The following is an 18,062-nucleotide window of genomic DNA, read 5'->3' as shown; positions in this document are numbered from 1 at the left end:
GGTCCTATGAGAAGGCTTCATTACCACAGTGACAGCAGGTGTTTCTATAGCACCAATTAAACAACCAGAGGAGGAAAGGAGCTAGAGATGGGCTGTGTTGTTAACAACTCCTGGACGGCAGTAAGGGGTGATTGCTGACCCCAGCATCATCTGCACCCACCTGGAGCAAAAGGACAGAAAATAAACTGTTGGATGGGTTTAATACGGTGATATTAAACACGCAGTCTTCAAGCACTTGCTAAAGAGGAACAAAAGCAGAGGCGAGCCAGACAGCTCTACAAACACTGCAGGCTTATGCAGCTCTCAATTGTGAATGTGAACTCGTGTGTGATCTGGTGTGTTTACATGTTTCTGGGGTTACATAAATTTGAACGCCCAGGATTGTTTTACTCTCCACAATTATTTCCAGGATAACAATACTTTCCAACAGGAGGCAGCCATTAAGAAATAACGCACAAAGGCATTTCCCAGCAGATTTCAGAGGTCTGAGATTCTTTTCCACTAAGTTAGCCAGTCTTGTTACATTCGTTTCAGCTTACCAATTTCAGGAAATCCTAATCTGCATCACGCAGAAACATCATGAATGCTCTTACCAGTAGTAGGACCCGTGCAAGCCTAGGAATTGAAAAAATAAGCACAATATTTAAATGGAGTTGATGATTTGCCCTGAGAGAAACCGTGCTGTTTAACTTTGCCTGCCTGAGTCTCAAGATGTTTGCTTAAAATTCAGGGACCATAATGTCCTCCTATTTCTTCTCAAGGCTGTGATTTTTAGGAAGTTGTTCAGTGTAAGATACCATCAGTTTAAGTTGTTCCTCTCAAACTTCTTATCTATTGTGTGTACTTAACAAGTATTTATTAAGGATGGTGTTGAATTTGAGCTATTTCTCCAGAAATAGCCTGAGGGTGTCGCATTGCGGTGGGAACTTACACCCACCATGCTAAAATACAATGTGTATTTCTTCTAACATTTCACATCCACAAATGTTATTTTTATACGTTTTCAATTAAATTTGCTCTTTGATAGTTTGGTGCACACATAGACTACATTCTGTTTGCTCTCACCCACACCTTTCTTGAGTCTCCTCCCACTCCTATCATACCCCCCTTTTGCTACTTTCCCGTCTTTTTGTTTAGTGACCCACTGATTTTAACCATGGCCATCTGTGTGATCATGGGTTTGGAACTGGTCATTGGTGCATGGTAGGCCCTCTGGGTTACAACTAAAGACAATGGCTCTCCTACCCCAAGAAACCATCAGCTGTCCATAGATCAGCAGGAGAGTGTGTGGCCCCTTGAGCCCCTTTGACAGGCAGAGTCTTGTGCAGACCCAGCCAATTCAGGCATCCAGAATTTCCGTGAGACCGTGTATACATGGGCTGTGTCTTGCCTAGAAAATAGCATTTTGCACTCCTTCTCTTGTACAGTCTCTACTTTACTTCTTACTGGGTCCCAAGATGTTTGATGCTTCATTTCAAAATTCCCCACAGATACAGATTGTTGGGACCCTTCTTAACACATTGTATTTTCCTTAGCTTTAAAAATCATTAGCATAGATTAATTTAATAAAACTAGGCTTTGTTTTGGCATATCATGCCTGTATATAATATACTGTGACAATATTTAACCCACTAGTACCGAACCTTGTCCCTACTAACAACTTCTACTATTCCCCTTTCATTTTCATGTATTTAAAAACAAAAGTCTAAATTCCACACCTGAGAGAAAACATAAAGTATTTATCCTTCTATGTCTAGCTTCTTTTGCTTAATGTAACAGTCTCCAGTTTGTCCATTCTCCTGCAAATGACCTAACATGATCCTCTTTATTAATGAGTAACGCTCCATCATTTATATATGGCACATTTTCTTTATCTGCTCATCTGTTGATGGGCACTGTCTTAGGTAGGGTTTCTGTTGCTACGGTGAAATACTATGATCAAAAAGCAAGTCTGGGAGGAAAGAGTCTATTTAGCTTACATTTCCATATCAAAGTTCATCACCCAAGGAAGTCAGGACTGAAACTCAAGCAGAGCAAGAACCGGAGGCAGGAGCTGACACAGAGGCTGTGGAGGAAGCTTTTACTGGCTTGCTCAGCCCGCTTATTTATAAAACAGAGGACCACCACGCCAGGGATGGTGCCACCCACAATGTGCTGGACCCTCTCCAATCAATCACTAATCAAAAAAAAAAAAAGAGCCTTACAGTAGAATCTTATGGAGGAAGAATTTTTTTTAATTGAGGTTTCTTCCCTTCAGTTAACTCTAGCTCTGTCAACTTGACATAAGACCACGACTCTCCAGCAGAGGCACCAAGGTAAAAGATGACTTTGTACACAAAGAGTCTTGTTCTAAGACACTGCAGCATGCAGCTAATCGAACACTTCCAGTAACCACACCTACTCTCCTGACTACTCAATCTTTCTCCTGTTTATCCTGATAAAGTCGCCTTGCCAAAATCTAAACTTCTGTATACGAAGTCTTCTTAAGCCTTGGGTGGTACCCTGGCTCTCTCCTGTAGGACGGAGGCCCCATTCTGCTCTAGACATCAGACTTCCCAAATCTGATGCCGCTTCATTTCTCCACATCTCTGCTAACACTTGCACACAGAGATGCTGCCTAATTCCCAGTTCCCCAGCAAGCCATACCCTCTCGAAATCTATGTGCTTTCCCACGATTCCTCATAACTGTAATCATTTAGCCTGAATTCTTCCATCTTTTAAAAAAAAAGGACTGCTTGATTTTTATCCTCCTATGCTAGAATCGCCGATTCCTTGATGTCATCCTCAGACCTCATAAATAAGCTACCACTTCTAGCAGTGCGTGCTTTCATGTGGCATATACTCCACCAAGCTATAAATACTTACTAGGAAAAAAAATTTCCGTTTCTAAACTGGGATCTTAAAAAGCACAGAGCTCCATAAGGTCGTGTCTCTTCAATCTTTTGATCTTAGGAGACTATGGAAGTGTCGGAAAACTCACAGCTCCTTTTCAAATATTTCCTTTGGGTGGTTTTACTGGGGCTCATGGCTTGCAGTCATCCGTCGTGGTCGGAAGACATGGCTGTAGGAGCATAAGACAAGTGCTCACTGGATACCAGCAGGAAGCAGAGGGAGATGCATGATGGAGCTCCTATGTTAGGAATGTTTCCTAGTAACGGGGTGAGGGTTACTGATTGAAGGCAGCAGGTACCCTGTGTAGTCCTGGGAACTGAGAGTTAACCAGGAGCTAGCAGAAGGGGCTCATCATTCTCTTACCATGCTAGCTTAAGTCTATGAGTGTCCCATCTACAAAGAGAGACATAAATTGAACAAATGAGCCACACCTCGTGGCAAACAATAATACTGCCCCTTCCCCTCTGCCATATAACCTTGGACAGCTATTGTTTCACTGAAATTCATGAAAACCAGAGATCCTTGCCAAGCTCCGTTGCTTTCCAAGCAAAACTGCACACTGTAGACGCACTCAGGATAACCTCTTCCGAGGGCCTTGCTCTTCTGTTTGTAAGGTGATAAAATATAGTGGAGTATTACAGTGTCACCTCCTTTGGTGAGTTAGACTGGAAGCTGTGAAGTCCACAATGGTGGTACTCACCTATCTGCTTGAACACACTTCAAGAGCTGTCTCTGTTGAGGGGCAAGGGAGAAAGCTCAGCCAGTAAACTGTTAGCTATGTGAAAGCCTGCGATTCTCTGCACGGATGTAAAATGTGCATACGGTGGCACCTGTATCCTCAGCACTGGAAAGGCAGAGAAAGGACTCTCTAGACTCAGTGGCCACCATTCTAGACCGATTGGCCAGCTCCAGGTTTCATGAGAGAAGCTGTCTCAAAGGGTAATGTGGAGCGTGATCAAGGAAAATAGCACTAGAGAGAGGGAGTCCCGCACATCTCCCACTGAATCAGTCTGAGATGGAAGCTATCATGCCCATTCCTTCCTTGGCTGTAATGACTGAAGAAAGTGAAGATTATCAGTTTAACCTGGCTTGATGCTTCCCACAAAATCTAGAGATAATGAGAAGCACATGTTTGCCTTTTTCTTTGCTGCTGTATTTCTACGCCTCCTAAGATGTAACACCAATGAATTTTTGCTCATAAAGCATATGCTTTACCTTAGCAATTATTATCAATTATTGTGTAGCTTATGGTCCTTTTATGAGTGAATTAATAACAACAGCAAAGTGGTGATAAACAAACCAGAAGCTGACACTTAACGGAGTTTGCAACTTTTCAACTATTGCATGACATATGATTTTGCTTAAAATGTTATAGCCTGGATTTTGATAAACATAAATAAATTTGTTTTCCCCTTTTTTTAGATAATGACCCTATGAAATGATTATGGTTTGAATTTCATTTTTCTGTGCCAGATTTTGGAAGTATAATTTGAATGTCTATTTTGTGTAAAAAAACCACAACTACTCTTTTTCTCAGGTCTCTGTTTTTTGCATTCCCTGTTCATTGATTTCTTTAGTAAACAGTGCTGCCTGTGAAGAATCTCAAAGGAATGAGGTTACTATCCTCACCTCACTTCACAAAAGCACGGTTAGCTTAGAAACGAGACGTTTCTGTGCGAGTGAGTGGTCCAGGCAGTCAGAGCGATGGCCTCATGGTCCAGGCAGTCAGAGCGATGGCCTCAAATGCCACTCTTAACCTGACAGACATGCTCAGTTAGTCCCAGCCTGCATTCCTTCATGTTTATCCTAATGTTCTTCCCATCCTGCCCCAGCACATAGACAGATACAGGAATGCACCGCTGGCTCTGTTCCCTCCCCTCCCGCTGCCTCCTTTCTATTTCTGAGCCCTTGAAATAAAAACTGGGAGCTATATCCGGATGACTTGGTGCATGTCAAGTGTTACCTACCCACTTCCTCTGCAGTGAAGGAGTTGGGATGTGAATCAGGAAGCAAAAGTTCTTCTTCAGATCACTAGAGGTCAATTATGCCTGCTCCTGCACCTCTTTGACTCTAGAGTAAGCCATCTGCAAGGAGGACCTGTGATTCAGCAGCTATTCCATCCAGGGCCCAGCGCAGTGCACTTCCTGGAGGGTAGGTGGTCCAGGACAGAGCTCTGGGGAACAGACACATCATCATGAGGAAAGCTCTATGCACTACAGAGGTTCAGAATCAAGGCCGTCATAGATAGAGCTGGGGTTGATTTCAGAGTAAGACACAGCTAGACGTAGACCTGAGACTGACTACAAATTAGGGAGACATGGACAAAACTCTTTTTAGGAAGGGAAGGACCCATCCAAAACAAAACAAAACAAAACAAAAAAACCAAAGATCCATGCAGGCATGCCATGAGAATCAACATGGAAGGTGTGATGGTATACATGCATATGCCTGTGTATAGTACTAAGGGTTGAATTAAAGCCAGACGTGGTGGTATACACCTGCGATCCAGGCTACTCAGGACCTGAGACATTGGGAGATGAAGATCAGCTTGGGCAATCTAGCAAGACTCTATTTCAAATTAGGATGAACTATCTGAGGATGTAGTTCAATGGAAGAGTACTAGCCTAGCTGTGTAAGACCCTGGGTTCATGTCTTTAAAGTTTAACCAGATATAATAAAAATCAAGCTCGTTGACTCATAAGTTCTCAAGACTTCACAAAGCCACCCCTGTTACTAAATAGCATTTCTATTAACTTTCTCATTATCTTCTTCCTCGAGTGCAATTTTTCTACTCTCTGTCTTAGTTGTTTCTATTTTAATAGCATTTTAAATAATGACCTACAGAAGATGATGGCATGGTTAAAGAAAGAAACATGAACCAAACCACCTGCATCAAATAATTATGTACAGGAAAACTATTGTAAGTTACACTTAAAGATTAACAGTAGAAATTCACCTGCTTCTACACTGAGGTTGTGGCTATACAAGGAACAAGCAGCAGGAGTGAGCCTGGAGTTCTGGGGTTCTGCGTCCTTCATTCATGAAGTCCCTGAGTCCTCATTTGCTGTATGGGAGCTGAGAAATGTGGTCTCTAATCTAAATAGGTAGTCTCAGAATTGTAAGAGGTACTCGACATGAAGTAAACCACCTACCATTAAATAGGCGATTAAATAAGTGTTGTTCTAGTTATTTTTCTATTGCTGTGGTAAGACACCATGACCAAGGAAACTTATAAAAGGAAACATTTATTTGGGCTCAAAGATAGGGGGAGCGAAAATCTAAGCTCTTAAGGCAGGAACCATGACAGCAGGCAGGCTGGCCTGACACCAAAGCAGTAACTGAGAACTTACATCTGATCCACAAGTAGGAGAGGGAGAGGGAGAGGGAAAGGGAGAGAGGGAGAGAGAGAGAGAGAGAGAGAGAGAGAGAGAGAGAGAGAGAGAGAGAGAGAGAGAGAGAAACAGAGAGACAGAGAGAACACGTTAACCCGGAATGCTGAGGGCTTTTGAAACCTCAAAACTCACTCCCTAGTGACAGGACACCCCTCCTCCATCAAGGTCACACCTCCAATTCCTTCCCCCAAAATTCCACCAACTAGAGACCAAGTATTCAAGTATTTGAGCATATGCTTTATAGGGGGACCATTCTCATTCAAATCACCACAATGGCTGTATTTAGTTATATCATTTGGGTCGTATGCTGTTTAGTAATTTTTTATAATAGTATAAGCACCAGCACTTAGCAAGCTAGGGTCAGCTGGTTATGGTCAGTGGTAATATCAACCAGACTGGGTCCAAGGGGTTGCTGTAAGTCTGTGGCGGAGACAAGCTTATTGCAAGCAATCAGACTTCATATACCCTTATCAGAAACAGAATATAATTGTGGTTGCTAGGAAGAATAAATACAATTGTAGTTGCCAGGATACCATGACATTTGCAAGCTGTACAAGGTACACAAGGTTAATGTCTAAGACTAATTGTCCAGCCAAGCTTCTGAATGCTTTGCTGACTTCTAGGGAATGCAGAGATACAGAGGAACCCTGAATGTTTCACTGTCCGAGGGGGTGCCTTGGTTTCTCAGGAACTGAAAGGCACACAGTGCCCCAGGAGGTACAGACTCTAATCTGAAAAACCTGTAATCCATGCCTCTCCAGGCAGCTAGACCAGGTCAACTCCATGGTTCCCCACATGTTGGGAAAGAAAGCATTTATATCCCTTTCAACAACTGTATGACATATGGGAAATATGCACAGCAATCTAAATCAACGATATATTTTATTCATAAATGTATAAAAGTATAAAGGAAATACTTTTGTGTGTGGTTTATATGTTTTAGGGGGTCCGTATGGAGACCCTAAGTTGAGATCAAGTGTCTTGTTTTAGGAATCTCCTGTCTCTATTTCCCAAGTAATGGGAATAGAAGCAGCAGCCAGGCCTGTCCTGCTTTCATTGGTTCTAAGCATCCAAACTCTTTATACCTACTGGGCCACCTCCCCAGCACCCAGTACTCTGAAGTAAACAAGTTCAGTGAATGATTTCTGTCTGTGGCACAAGCGTGTTTAATGTGCTTACCTAGAAATGGCTCTCCGCCTGCTTTGCGTGAGACTGACGCACGCTCTCACAATTTTGTCCCACAGAATGATTGAAGATAGTGGGAAAAGAGGAACTACCATGGCAGAGAGAAGACAGCTGTTTGCAGAGATGAGTGAGTATGGAACTTTTAAGGAAACTCCCTTCACTGTTCATTGAATATTCATGGGAAAGCCAGAAATAACCATGTAGTCCTGCGAGCATCTGGGTTTCTCTGGAAAATCCCAGTTCCTTGCATAAATATGCGCTTGGCCGTTTCAGCCTCTCGTTAGGTGAGAATTAAATTAGTTGGTGACTTATTAAAATCTGATTCTCACTATGTATTTCATACATTAAAAAATTGTTTCTGGTTCTGTATACTTACACCCAAACAGGCACACTTACTAGCACTGCTCGGTGTTGCTTTTAATACAGTCCACTGGGATCTGAGGTCTGCACTCCCCGGCTACACTGCCAAGTGGTTGCCATAGCATAAAAACAGTGGAACCCATCCTTGATATCTTCCCTGGAAAATGATAGAATACCTTTACTAAGTGGGCGTGCTGACCAAACTGGACCAAAGAAAGGTAACACTGTAAGCTGTCATTTGGTCCTCCTTTGGAAAGCAGTCTGTCCCAAAACCATTAAAGAAAAGGCAAAGGCTGAGAAAGATAGGAGCAGTCGGGGGTGACAGAGGTAAGGGCCCACAAACGCTGGTGGTGTTTCTATGGCTGGTCTGTGGATGCGCGTGACGGTTGCATGGCTGCTGCTGGCGGCATCTCCCTTACAGACCAGCTTGGTTGTTCATAAAAAGAGGAGAAACATCCTTCTCAAATGTTATAAAGGGAAACATTTCAGCTCTCTTGTTCTGTGAGTTTTGTTTCTTGAGAGTGCTCAGGAGTGACTTGTAAACTCCTTCCCTTGGGAAGGAAAAGGGACAGGAAAAAAGTTATGCAGAAAATGGGATATGATTGGCAGGAACGGTAGTTAGGAAAAAAGTTCCCAGTAATAGGGGGGAAGGCAAATCACTTCCCAATCATACGCCGGCACTTGTGCGGTGTTGTAATTAGCAGAAGAGAAGTAAAATTGATGTGGGGACTTCTAGACATGTGCTGGACTTCTGCATGTACAGAGGGCTTTTTGGTTTTTGTTTGTTTGTTTGTTTTGTTTTGTTTGTTTGTTTTGTTGTTGTTTCTTTTCTTGTTTTTGTTTTTGAGACAGGGTTTCTCTGTGTAGCCTTGGCTATCCTGGGCTCAATCTGAAGACCGGGCTGGCCTCAAACTCACAGGGATCCACCTGCCTCTACCTCCAGAGCGCTGAGGTTAAAGGTGTGCGCCACCACACCCGGCTGGCACTTACAGAGTCTTAAGAGTCTGCAAGACTCTGAGACTCTCCAGTATCCCCTGCTGTCATCTGGAGCCGCCATCCTTACTTCTGCAATGACTGAGCCCCCAGAACTGCAGCTTTTTCGTAGGCACGCATCTGGTTATGACCTGCCAAGGTCTTGGCTAGACTAGAGAATAAATTTTGATAAACTATTGTACTGCTGTCAGTGATGTTATTACATCTTTCAAATTTTCTATAAGGAATAGATACTTTATATCATTCCCATCAAAAGATTGAATTAAATAAGTGATGGGATGTTAGTTAGCTAGACTAAATCTTTCTACATGGATCATAGCAGCATAATGTGTATCACATATAAACAGAATTATTTCTCATTAAAAACAAAGTTTTAAAGGAAAGATACCCATTTGTATAACTAAAACACCAGGGAGGGAGTTAAAGAGCAATGTCTTTGGTGGAGAAAGCTTGCCTTAACTTCTGGGCAAACTCCATCATCAGCAAATATCCTATCAGACACAGAAAAATTATTAATATTTTCTATAAAAAAGAAAATATGTCAAATCTTTTAACTTGCTGTAGGTGGAGACTGCTCATTTGTTCCTGGCCACTCAAGACCCGAATAATCACATAAAAACTCTATTAATTACAACACTGTTTGGCCTATTAGCTTAGGCATATTTCTAGCTCACTCTTACTTCTTAAATTAACCCATTTCTATTAATCTGTGTATTGCTACTAGGCTGTGGCTTACTGGTGCCAGCATGTTACTTCTTTGGCAGCTATATGGTATCTCCTTGACTCTGTCTACACTCTCTCTATATATATATCTGTTCAAATTTCCCACCTGGCTACATTCTGTTCTACTGTAGGCCCAAAACAGATTCTTTATTAACCAATGGTAATAAAACATATTCACAGCATACCTATGGGAAGCCCACATTAATTTGTCTTTGGATTACTAAATATTTAGTTGTCACACTCTAATAATTACAAAAGGAAGCTTACTTAATGGTTTGAGCAATACTTAACTACGTTTAGGTATCTAGTTTCTTCTGATGCCATTCCTGGCACAAATAAAAAGCAATGTTATACATGTCTACAAAATCAAAACCCGACTCAAGGAAAGCTTGACACAAATCTCATGTTGAAGAAGCAGCAGCCAGGCTTGCTGATGCTCACCTGTAATCTTAGCACCAGGCAGGTAGAGGCAGGAGGATCGGGAACACAAAGTCATCCTTGGCTATATAATGGGTGGGAGGCCAGCCTGGGCTTCCTGAGACCCTGTCGAGAGAGTGGAAGACAGGGAGACTTAGGAGAACTGCGACTCTATCACAAGTTTCCCCTTTCCTAAAAATGCCACAGGATTGCCGCGAGGCTTTCTTAAACAGCTTTGTGAGCTCGATTGAGGAATGATTAGAATAAATAAGCCAGGCAGACTTATTCATTTATTCACTCTTCCCACATGGGCCGGAGACTCAGATACCAGCCAAGGCCTGTGACTAGCTGGCTTTAATGGTCCTTTGGTTTCACTAGCATTTTAGCTCATCACTGAGACACCTCCTCAGTAGCAGGGAAACAATTGCCGGAGCACAAAAGGAAGAAACGCTGTTGTTGGGTGAACTGTCACACAGACTAAGATGATCTTCTTGACATTATGTTAAAACAGCCAAAAATAAAACATCTTCCAGGAACCTGTGACATCCAGAAAGCAAAAACAGGACTAAGAATTCATACATGTGGCTAGTTATATTTTTTTCTAGAAACAATTCGTTTTTTTTTTAAAAAAAAAAAAAGGAAAATAAAGCGGTGAAGAGTAGGCCAATTTGTTTTTCTGAATATTATAGTTGTGAAAGAATAGTCTCATCTCACGATTACACAAGCTAAACAGGCAACTGAAGACTTTCGAGAAAGTGTTTCAGTAAGAATAATAGACTACCTCCAGCATCGGGAGGGTTTGTGCTCTGGGGTTGGTCGGCAGGATTAGGACACCTGATTACTAATGATGATGATTTAGATATTGGGCTCTTCTTCCAGGGAGACTGAGGAACAGGGCCCCATCTCTCTCAATGATTACTTTTCTGATATCCAGGTCCTTAGAAAGACACTGGGGTGGTGAAAAACCGGCAAGAGATTGGGAAATTTACATCTCAAAGTACCCTAGTAAGGATTAACAATGAAAAGTTCTCAAGTTAAATGCTCAGGGAAAATGAGAAATCTAAGGCCTAAAGGCCTGAAGAAACATTTCTAAAGTTAGGCCTAGGAAGGGACAGTTTCAGGGCCAGCTGGCATACACGTTTATTTAACATATTTCTGAACACAACCTGCTCAGTCTGTATAATGTTATTTGTCTACATGTTCTCAGCACTGACCATTTGCTATTGGATAACAACTGGTGCACTCTTTAGTGGAAATGGATAAATCTACACACAACTCCTACACATAAGGCTCAGGGAACATTGTGGAAGAAGGATCAGAAAGACTGTAAGAGCCAGAGGTTCAGAGAGTTTGTCTCCTAGGAATGTCAGAAGCTATACCCATAAAGTCTCACTAATATGACTGCCTAAACCTGAGCTGAGCAAAGACAACAATAGATTCGCCAAAGTGGACAAGGAAAGTCTACAAGACTTCAACCCTAAACAAAGAATCACAGGCAACTAAGGAATTCCTTCATCTTTTAGGAACCTTTACTTAGGCAAAAATGGAATCCTTCAGAGTGGAGAGAAAAAGATTTCGGGGCAATCTCATATGAAGCAGAGCTAGAATTTATTTTAAAAAGAAGGTGCTCAGGGATAAATAAGACAAGTTCAAGAGTGTAGGAGCAAGCTTCGCAAAAAATATAGGGACTAAGTAGTGAGTGCACTTAGGACACTACCTCATTCCTCCTCTTCATCTCTCTTATATATAACACACACGCATGCATTCAATCAGTCATCAGGCATGGCAAATAGTTCAGGAACATAATTTATAGGTTCCATTTTCATGCTGTAAATATTTGTTGAATGAACTTTTTAAATGAGCAAGATGTCTAAGAATATAAGAATACGTTATGTAAATATTTTATAATGAGCTACCAAAACATAAATGGTGAACACATGTGGAGTATGTGAAACTTTCAGTGTAATAAAGCTAATAACAAAACTAGAAAAGACTCGCTGATTGGTTGATTGCTTGGTTGGTCGGTTGGTCAGTCGGTTGGTTGCTTGCTTGGTTGGTCAGTTGGTTGTTTGGTTGGTTTGTGGATTGGTTTGATGAATGAATAGGAGGAGGAAAGGGAGAAAATTGATGATAATATACGTTTGCAAGAAAGACAAAGAAGAATGGAGGGGGAGAAACATGAAAAGATGGTATTCTAACTGGTTTTGTGTCAACTTGACACAAGCTAGTCATCAGAGGGGAAGGAGCCTCAGCTAAGGAAATGCCTCCCTGAGATCCAACTGTAAAGCATTTTCTGAACTAGTATAGACAGAGTATATACAGAGTATATATGTATGTGTATATGTATATGTATATGTGTATGTATATGTGTATGTGTATGTGTATGTGTATGTATATGTATATGTATATGTATAGACAGAAGTTTCTGCCCTGCCTGGTCCTGCACCCATTCAATTCCAAAGAAACACACAGAAACTTGTATTAATTATGAACTGTTTGGCCTATTAGCTCAGGCTTATTAACTAGCTCTTACAACTTAAATTAACCCATATCTATCTTATCTATATTTAGCCATGTGACTTGGTACCTTTTCTCAGTGAGATATTCTCATCTTGCTTCCTCTATATTTGACTAGTGATTGTCTTCCCTTTCCTGATCCCAGAACTCTCCTAGTCTGGTTGCCCTGCCTATACTTCCTGCCTGGCTACTGGCCCAATCAGAGTTTTACTAAACCAATATGAGTAACAAATCTTTACAGTGTACAAGAGCATTCCCCCACAACAGGGGAACCCATTGTGGAAGGTGCCATCCCTGGGCTGGTGATCCTGGATTCTATTAGAAAGCAGGTGAGCAAGCCATGGGTAGCAAGTCAGGAAGCAGCTCTTTTCCATGGTCTCTGCTTTAGCTCTTGCCTCCAGGATCCTGTCCTGTTTGAGTTCCTGTCCTGGCCTCCCTCAGTGATGAACAGCAATAAGGAAGTGTAAGCCAAATAAGCCCTTTTCTCCCCAACTGGCTTTTTGGTCATGGTGTTTTGTTGCAGCAATAGAAACCTAACTGAGACAGGTGGATTAAAAGAGGAAACACAGGGCTTGTAACTGGTAGCTGTGAATGTGTGTGATTTCTTACATACGTCTTTGCTCCTGTTTCCAACACATCTTCCAACCATGAAATGGGTAGGAGAGGTTTGAGGAGACAGTTCAAGAGCATTTTTCCTTAAACACACATACCTTATGGTTTTATTATGAAAATTTTCAAATATATACAGATATAGAAGAAATGGTATCTATCACTGCCTTTCATTGTTTATCTCCCACTGTATATTAGTGTGAAGCAGGCCTGACATCAGTTAAGTGAGATGAATTTTCAAGTTTTAAAGAATTATATACCACTGATGTAATTTAAAAGGAAAACAAACACCATTAGTGGATAGTGAAATAAAATGAAAAAGGCATTCCTCACCCAGAGAAGAATTCAATAGGAGAATGCCCTTCACGGTTCCTTTTATCATTTATTTAAATTCCATATTTTAATAAAATAGTTAATAAATTATTTTTCTCTTTAATAAAAGTCACGAGAATTCTAGATCAGAAAAAAGTGTTATTACATAAATATTAACCTTAATTTCAACAAAGTGCTGAAAAGGCTCCTAGACTATGCATATGTTGAACAAATGTGAGCTGGGTCATAGTAGAGTGGACTCGCAGGTAGTATTATGATCACGTAGAGCAACAATCAATAGTTCAGTCAGCCTTGGGGTAAGGCTGACCTCCAGGAGCACAGGGCCTCTACGTGTGGCTCTGCTTAGGCCATTGGTTTTAATCAAAGGCTTGGACGAAGACAGAGAGAACACTCATAGGCATTCAACAAAACACTACACAAGTGAAATTAAATTAAGTTCTTAATTTATTAAGTCGGAGAAAGCTAAATTTATTTTTGAGAGCTTAAAAAAATAAACTCTATGCAGCATGCCATAGTGTTTGTCCACCAAATCCAGCATGGTTCCCATAGCACCACCCCCATTGTCTGTGTGAAGCAGCGGGCTGTTGTATCTGCAAAGCTGCATTTTGTTTGCTTGTTTACCAAAAGACCTTTAATATTAGATTTTACATCATCAGACAAGAAGAATGTATATGACTAGGAACCATTTATAGACATTTAAGTCCCTTTATTTTGCTCTTCAACATCAGTTAGACCTACATAATAGTGACAAGGAAAAGGAGAGCCTTAGGTGATTCTGAATCCCCACACATCATATTTGTATCCTTCTTTACCACATCTTGTAGAAATGCACCTTTGCAAAAATGCCCGAGGACCTCTACAAGGGGGAGAGGCACAGAAGTACAGGGATTATCCTTCTCAGAATTTGGCTAAGGTTTTGCTGAAATTAACAAACATCATTGTGTGCTAGATCACAATTTTGATGTAACAACTGGTATTTAACTCATTGTTCTTGGTTTGTTTTGTTTGTTTGTTATTGTTTTGATACAGGGTCTTTCATAGCCCAGACTGGCCTTAAAATTACTATGTAGCCTAGAATGACCTTAAACTTCTGATGTTCTTCCTACATCCAGCTACATAGAACTGAACCCCATTGCCCAGTGTGTGTGGTACCTAGGGGTCAAAGCCAAGACTTTGTGCATGCTAGGCAAGTACTCTACCAACTGAGGTTACATCTCCATCTATGGTTTTGTTTGTTTATTTGCTTGCTTTATTTCGATACAGGCTCTGTAGCCCAGGCTAGCCTTAAACATGTTCCTCCCATTTCATCCTCCTTAGTGATGGAATGACAGGTAGATACAGTTATGACCAGCTTTAATGTATTGTTCTTGATGAACTTATACAAAGACTCTACACCTCCTATTTTTTACTTTGAAAGCCTTATTTACAGATATGGGAACTCTATACTGCTAAGCCAAACTAAACACCAGTAAAATTTCACGCAGTAAAAGGTATATCAGCACACAGGTGTTTCTTACACTCTGCCATTGGCATCTTAGCGAGTTTGTTTCCAACAGGGCCCTATCAGATTGACCAAAGACTTTAACATGGGAAGGATCTTTGACACGCTAGAAGAAAATGATGAATTTGAAAATGACACACAGATTAATTAGGACAGGAAATTAAAATAAACTATCTAAATAGATACAAAGTCCTATCTTTAATACAAAGCCAGAAAATAAAAAGAAAACCTTAATATATGCAGACATTCATAGCCAAGCATTGGGCCAAGCTCCAGGAATCCTGGTGGAAAGGGAGGAAGAATAGTATGAGTCGGGGGGTCGGGGGAGTCAAAGTCATCACAAAGAAACTCACAGAAGCAACATGGCTGATAATAAAAGCAGCAGCCCTGTGCATCGGTGCCCTTTGTGTGCCATGCTACATGATGAACACTATGAATATCTGACATAACTGGAGCTGAACATCTTCAAACCAGCATCTAAAAAGTAAAAGCTCTCTCCCCAGTTCAGCTTCAAAGTTCACGGTAACAAAGCCTCTTGTCTATAATTGCAATGCTTATGATGATGAGAACAGCCACCCAATATTGAGAAGTAAATTGTCAATTGGCAGGGCGAAACCTTTCTGCAGTTCCAGTTGTGAGAACCGGACCAAGGGGGCTGTAGTGACGAGGGGGTAGAGGGGAACTCACATGTAAGGCAATGCTTTCTGTTATCCACTGATGTTCAGGACTAGCACAGGAAGCCTCTTAAGACAGCGTGCTTGCTTTAATTGCTCACTGTGTACTGAGAACAGAAGTCAGAACTACACTATTGCTAACTTAAGTTTATCTTTTTTTATACCCATCTCATACTTGGCCATCTAGAGATGGCAAGTAAAATGTTGCTGAGGTTCACACAAATAAGAAGTGATAGAATTAATTAGTAAAGGCCAAACAATACGTAATTTCACTAAATTCCAACCTTCCTTTTCTTTGGAAATAATCCTACATGGCCATGTATGATTGGTTGAATGTCTGTTTCCTAAGAATATTTTTATTTGAAACCCTGTACTGAGAAACCCTCACTTCAGCATCAAGAAGCCTGTTTGTCAAGCAATATAACTTCACAAGAATGAGTGTTTGGTGGTTAACAAACCAGTAACTGGACAGTAGACAACAATATGTCCAAGTGACTCTTTAAAGTCAGTGAAAAATGGAACTCCATCAGTTGGGGGGGGTACTTACGAAGCCATCTTGATTCTTTGAAAAAGCATTTTATTGGCCTGCTGGTCCTCCTGCTTCCGGCAGAGTCCATATACCTGCTGTTCTATTTTCAAGCATTTGTATAGCAGTTATGTGGGCCCCATTCATTAAGAGAGATCTCTAACATGTGTCCAAATATAGCTGTGTGCTTTTATTTCAGTTGTGAAAAACACAATACTTAAAAGCAGGCATTTGTTTAGAGTCTTATTTATTTGGGAGATGGCCTAGCAATTGGCCCAATTGGGAAGGGTAGGAGGGACACTAGAGCTCAGTGGGCTATGAGAGGACATCCCAATAATTCTAGGTGGGTAAGATGCTTAGAATATGGTGGGACTTGAACTCTGAGCAGGATTTTCAGAACTACTGTCTTGGCATCAAGAGTCATGATGGATTTCTGAATGGAAAGTAGAAAAAGGACAACATTAAGAATGTGGGGACATGTTCCTACAATGCTAGGGTGGAACTGGTTTTCACAGAACAGGAGCAGAGGTTGGTTTTGGAAAGGAGTCTCCCCTTTGAGGCTCCAAGATACACATTAGCACAAAAGAAGGACTCTTCCATTAGAGCATTAGGAATCTCCTCCTTTTGCCTTTCCAGCAATCGTGTGAAATAGCTACCATATCATTATCCCAATCTGGTAAATGGGAAAACTGAGGTTTCCTGAAACACTTGGTTGAAGGTCTCACAGAAAAGACACTCAATATTCAGTCTTTTCACCTAACAGCTCTGCTCCAATGACAATGATGAATTTAAAAGCTCGTTTATTCAGTGATCATTTCTGATATCATCTTTCCGTTACTCAAGTCACAGTTTGAGTATATTGTTCTAGGAAATGGTAGACACAGCAGGGAGAAGTTGTCTTCCTTGGTCCATGATCATGGTTGGCAGTCTGATTGAATACCAGAGTTCTCTGCCCTGGGAACATGAATAGACACGAGTCTTAAACTAGTATTTATAGTGCAACAGAAGTACCAGTAAGCATATGGATTATATCTGCAGTTGTTTTGTTTGCAAACATTGCAAGCTCCTGTCAAATGGCATACCATATGTATACTCTTTTCCCATACTAGGGGCTCAAGATCTGGATCGTATCCGACTCTCCACCTACAGAACAGCATGCAAGCTGAGATTTGTGCAGAAGAAATGCAATTGTAAGTGTTCCATTTGTTTGTGCTAATTACCTACATGAGTACTATCATTTACGCTTGTTACTAGGTTTATTAAAACCAGATTTTCCTACAAGGATTGATAAACATATGCTTACATAAGAGTAAAGAGGGTATTGTGGTCATGAATAGTAAAGAAACGATTGCTAAGAAACTCTCAGGTCTGGTTTAGCCTCAATTACCAAAGTCTTAGAATGGATGAGCCTCTTGAAATCTATATCTATATGTGTTTATCTTTCTTTCTCTACAAATTAAATATATAGAGATAGATAGATAGATAGATAGATAGATAGATAGATAGATAGATAGATAGATAGATAGATAGATAGTGATAGATAATGATAGAGATGATGATGATGATGATGGATAGATAGATAGACAGATAGATAGATGGATGATAATAGATGATAGAGAGAGATGATAGAGAGTGAGACAGACAGACAGAGGATAAATAAAGAGATTTCTAAACTTGGCAAGGAGTGTTTTCTCTCTTTACTACCCATGACAATTTAAATGATATCCAGGTTGTTGGAGGGGGCTGCTTGTTGGTTCCTGGCCACCCGGCTAGCTTAGTCCGAAATAATCACACAGAAACTGTATTAATTAAATCACTGCTTGGCCCATTAGTGCTAGCTTCTAATTGGCTAACTCTTACATATTAATTTAACCCATTTCTATTAATCTGTATATCACCATGTGGCTGTGGCTTACCAGATAAAGTTCCCAGCATCTGTC

The 18,062-nt window shown here is 40.9% G+C and overlaps 1 protein-coding gene across 14 annotated transcripts in view; it reads left to right on the top strand.

Annotated features, from left to right (window-relative positions):
• Positions 1–18,062, top strand: part of Dtna (dystrobrevin alpha) — a 373,587-nt gene that overhangs the window by 237,924 nt on the left and 117,601 nt on the right. For 13 of the 14 annotated variants that reach the window (XM_085700061.2, XM_085700062.2, XM_048442633.3 and 10 more), the window contains 2 exons: positions 7,529–7,596; positions 17,232–17,312. In XM_085700061.2, the coding sequence (XP_085556187.2) occupies positions 7,530–7,596; positions 17,232–17,312 (148 nt within the window). In that variant the 5' untranslated portion in view covers position 7,529. The remainder of the gene's footprint in view (positions 1–7,528; positions 7,597–17,231; positions 17,313–18,062) is intronic. The other variant, XM_085700067.2, reaches the window with a different exon arrangement.

The sequence above is a fragment of the Myodes glareolus genome, chromosome 13 (assembly GCF_982192425.1).
Source record: "Myodes glareolus chromosome 13, mMyoGla1.1, whole genome shotgun sequence".
NCBI lineage: Eukaryota > Metazoa > Chordata > Mammalia > Rodentia > Cricetidae > Myodes > Myodes glareolus.
The sequence above is the reverse complement of the archived record's forward strand: the minus strand, read 5'-3'. Positions and strand labels throughout refer to the sequence as shown.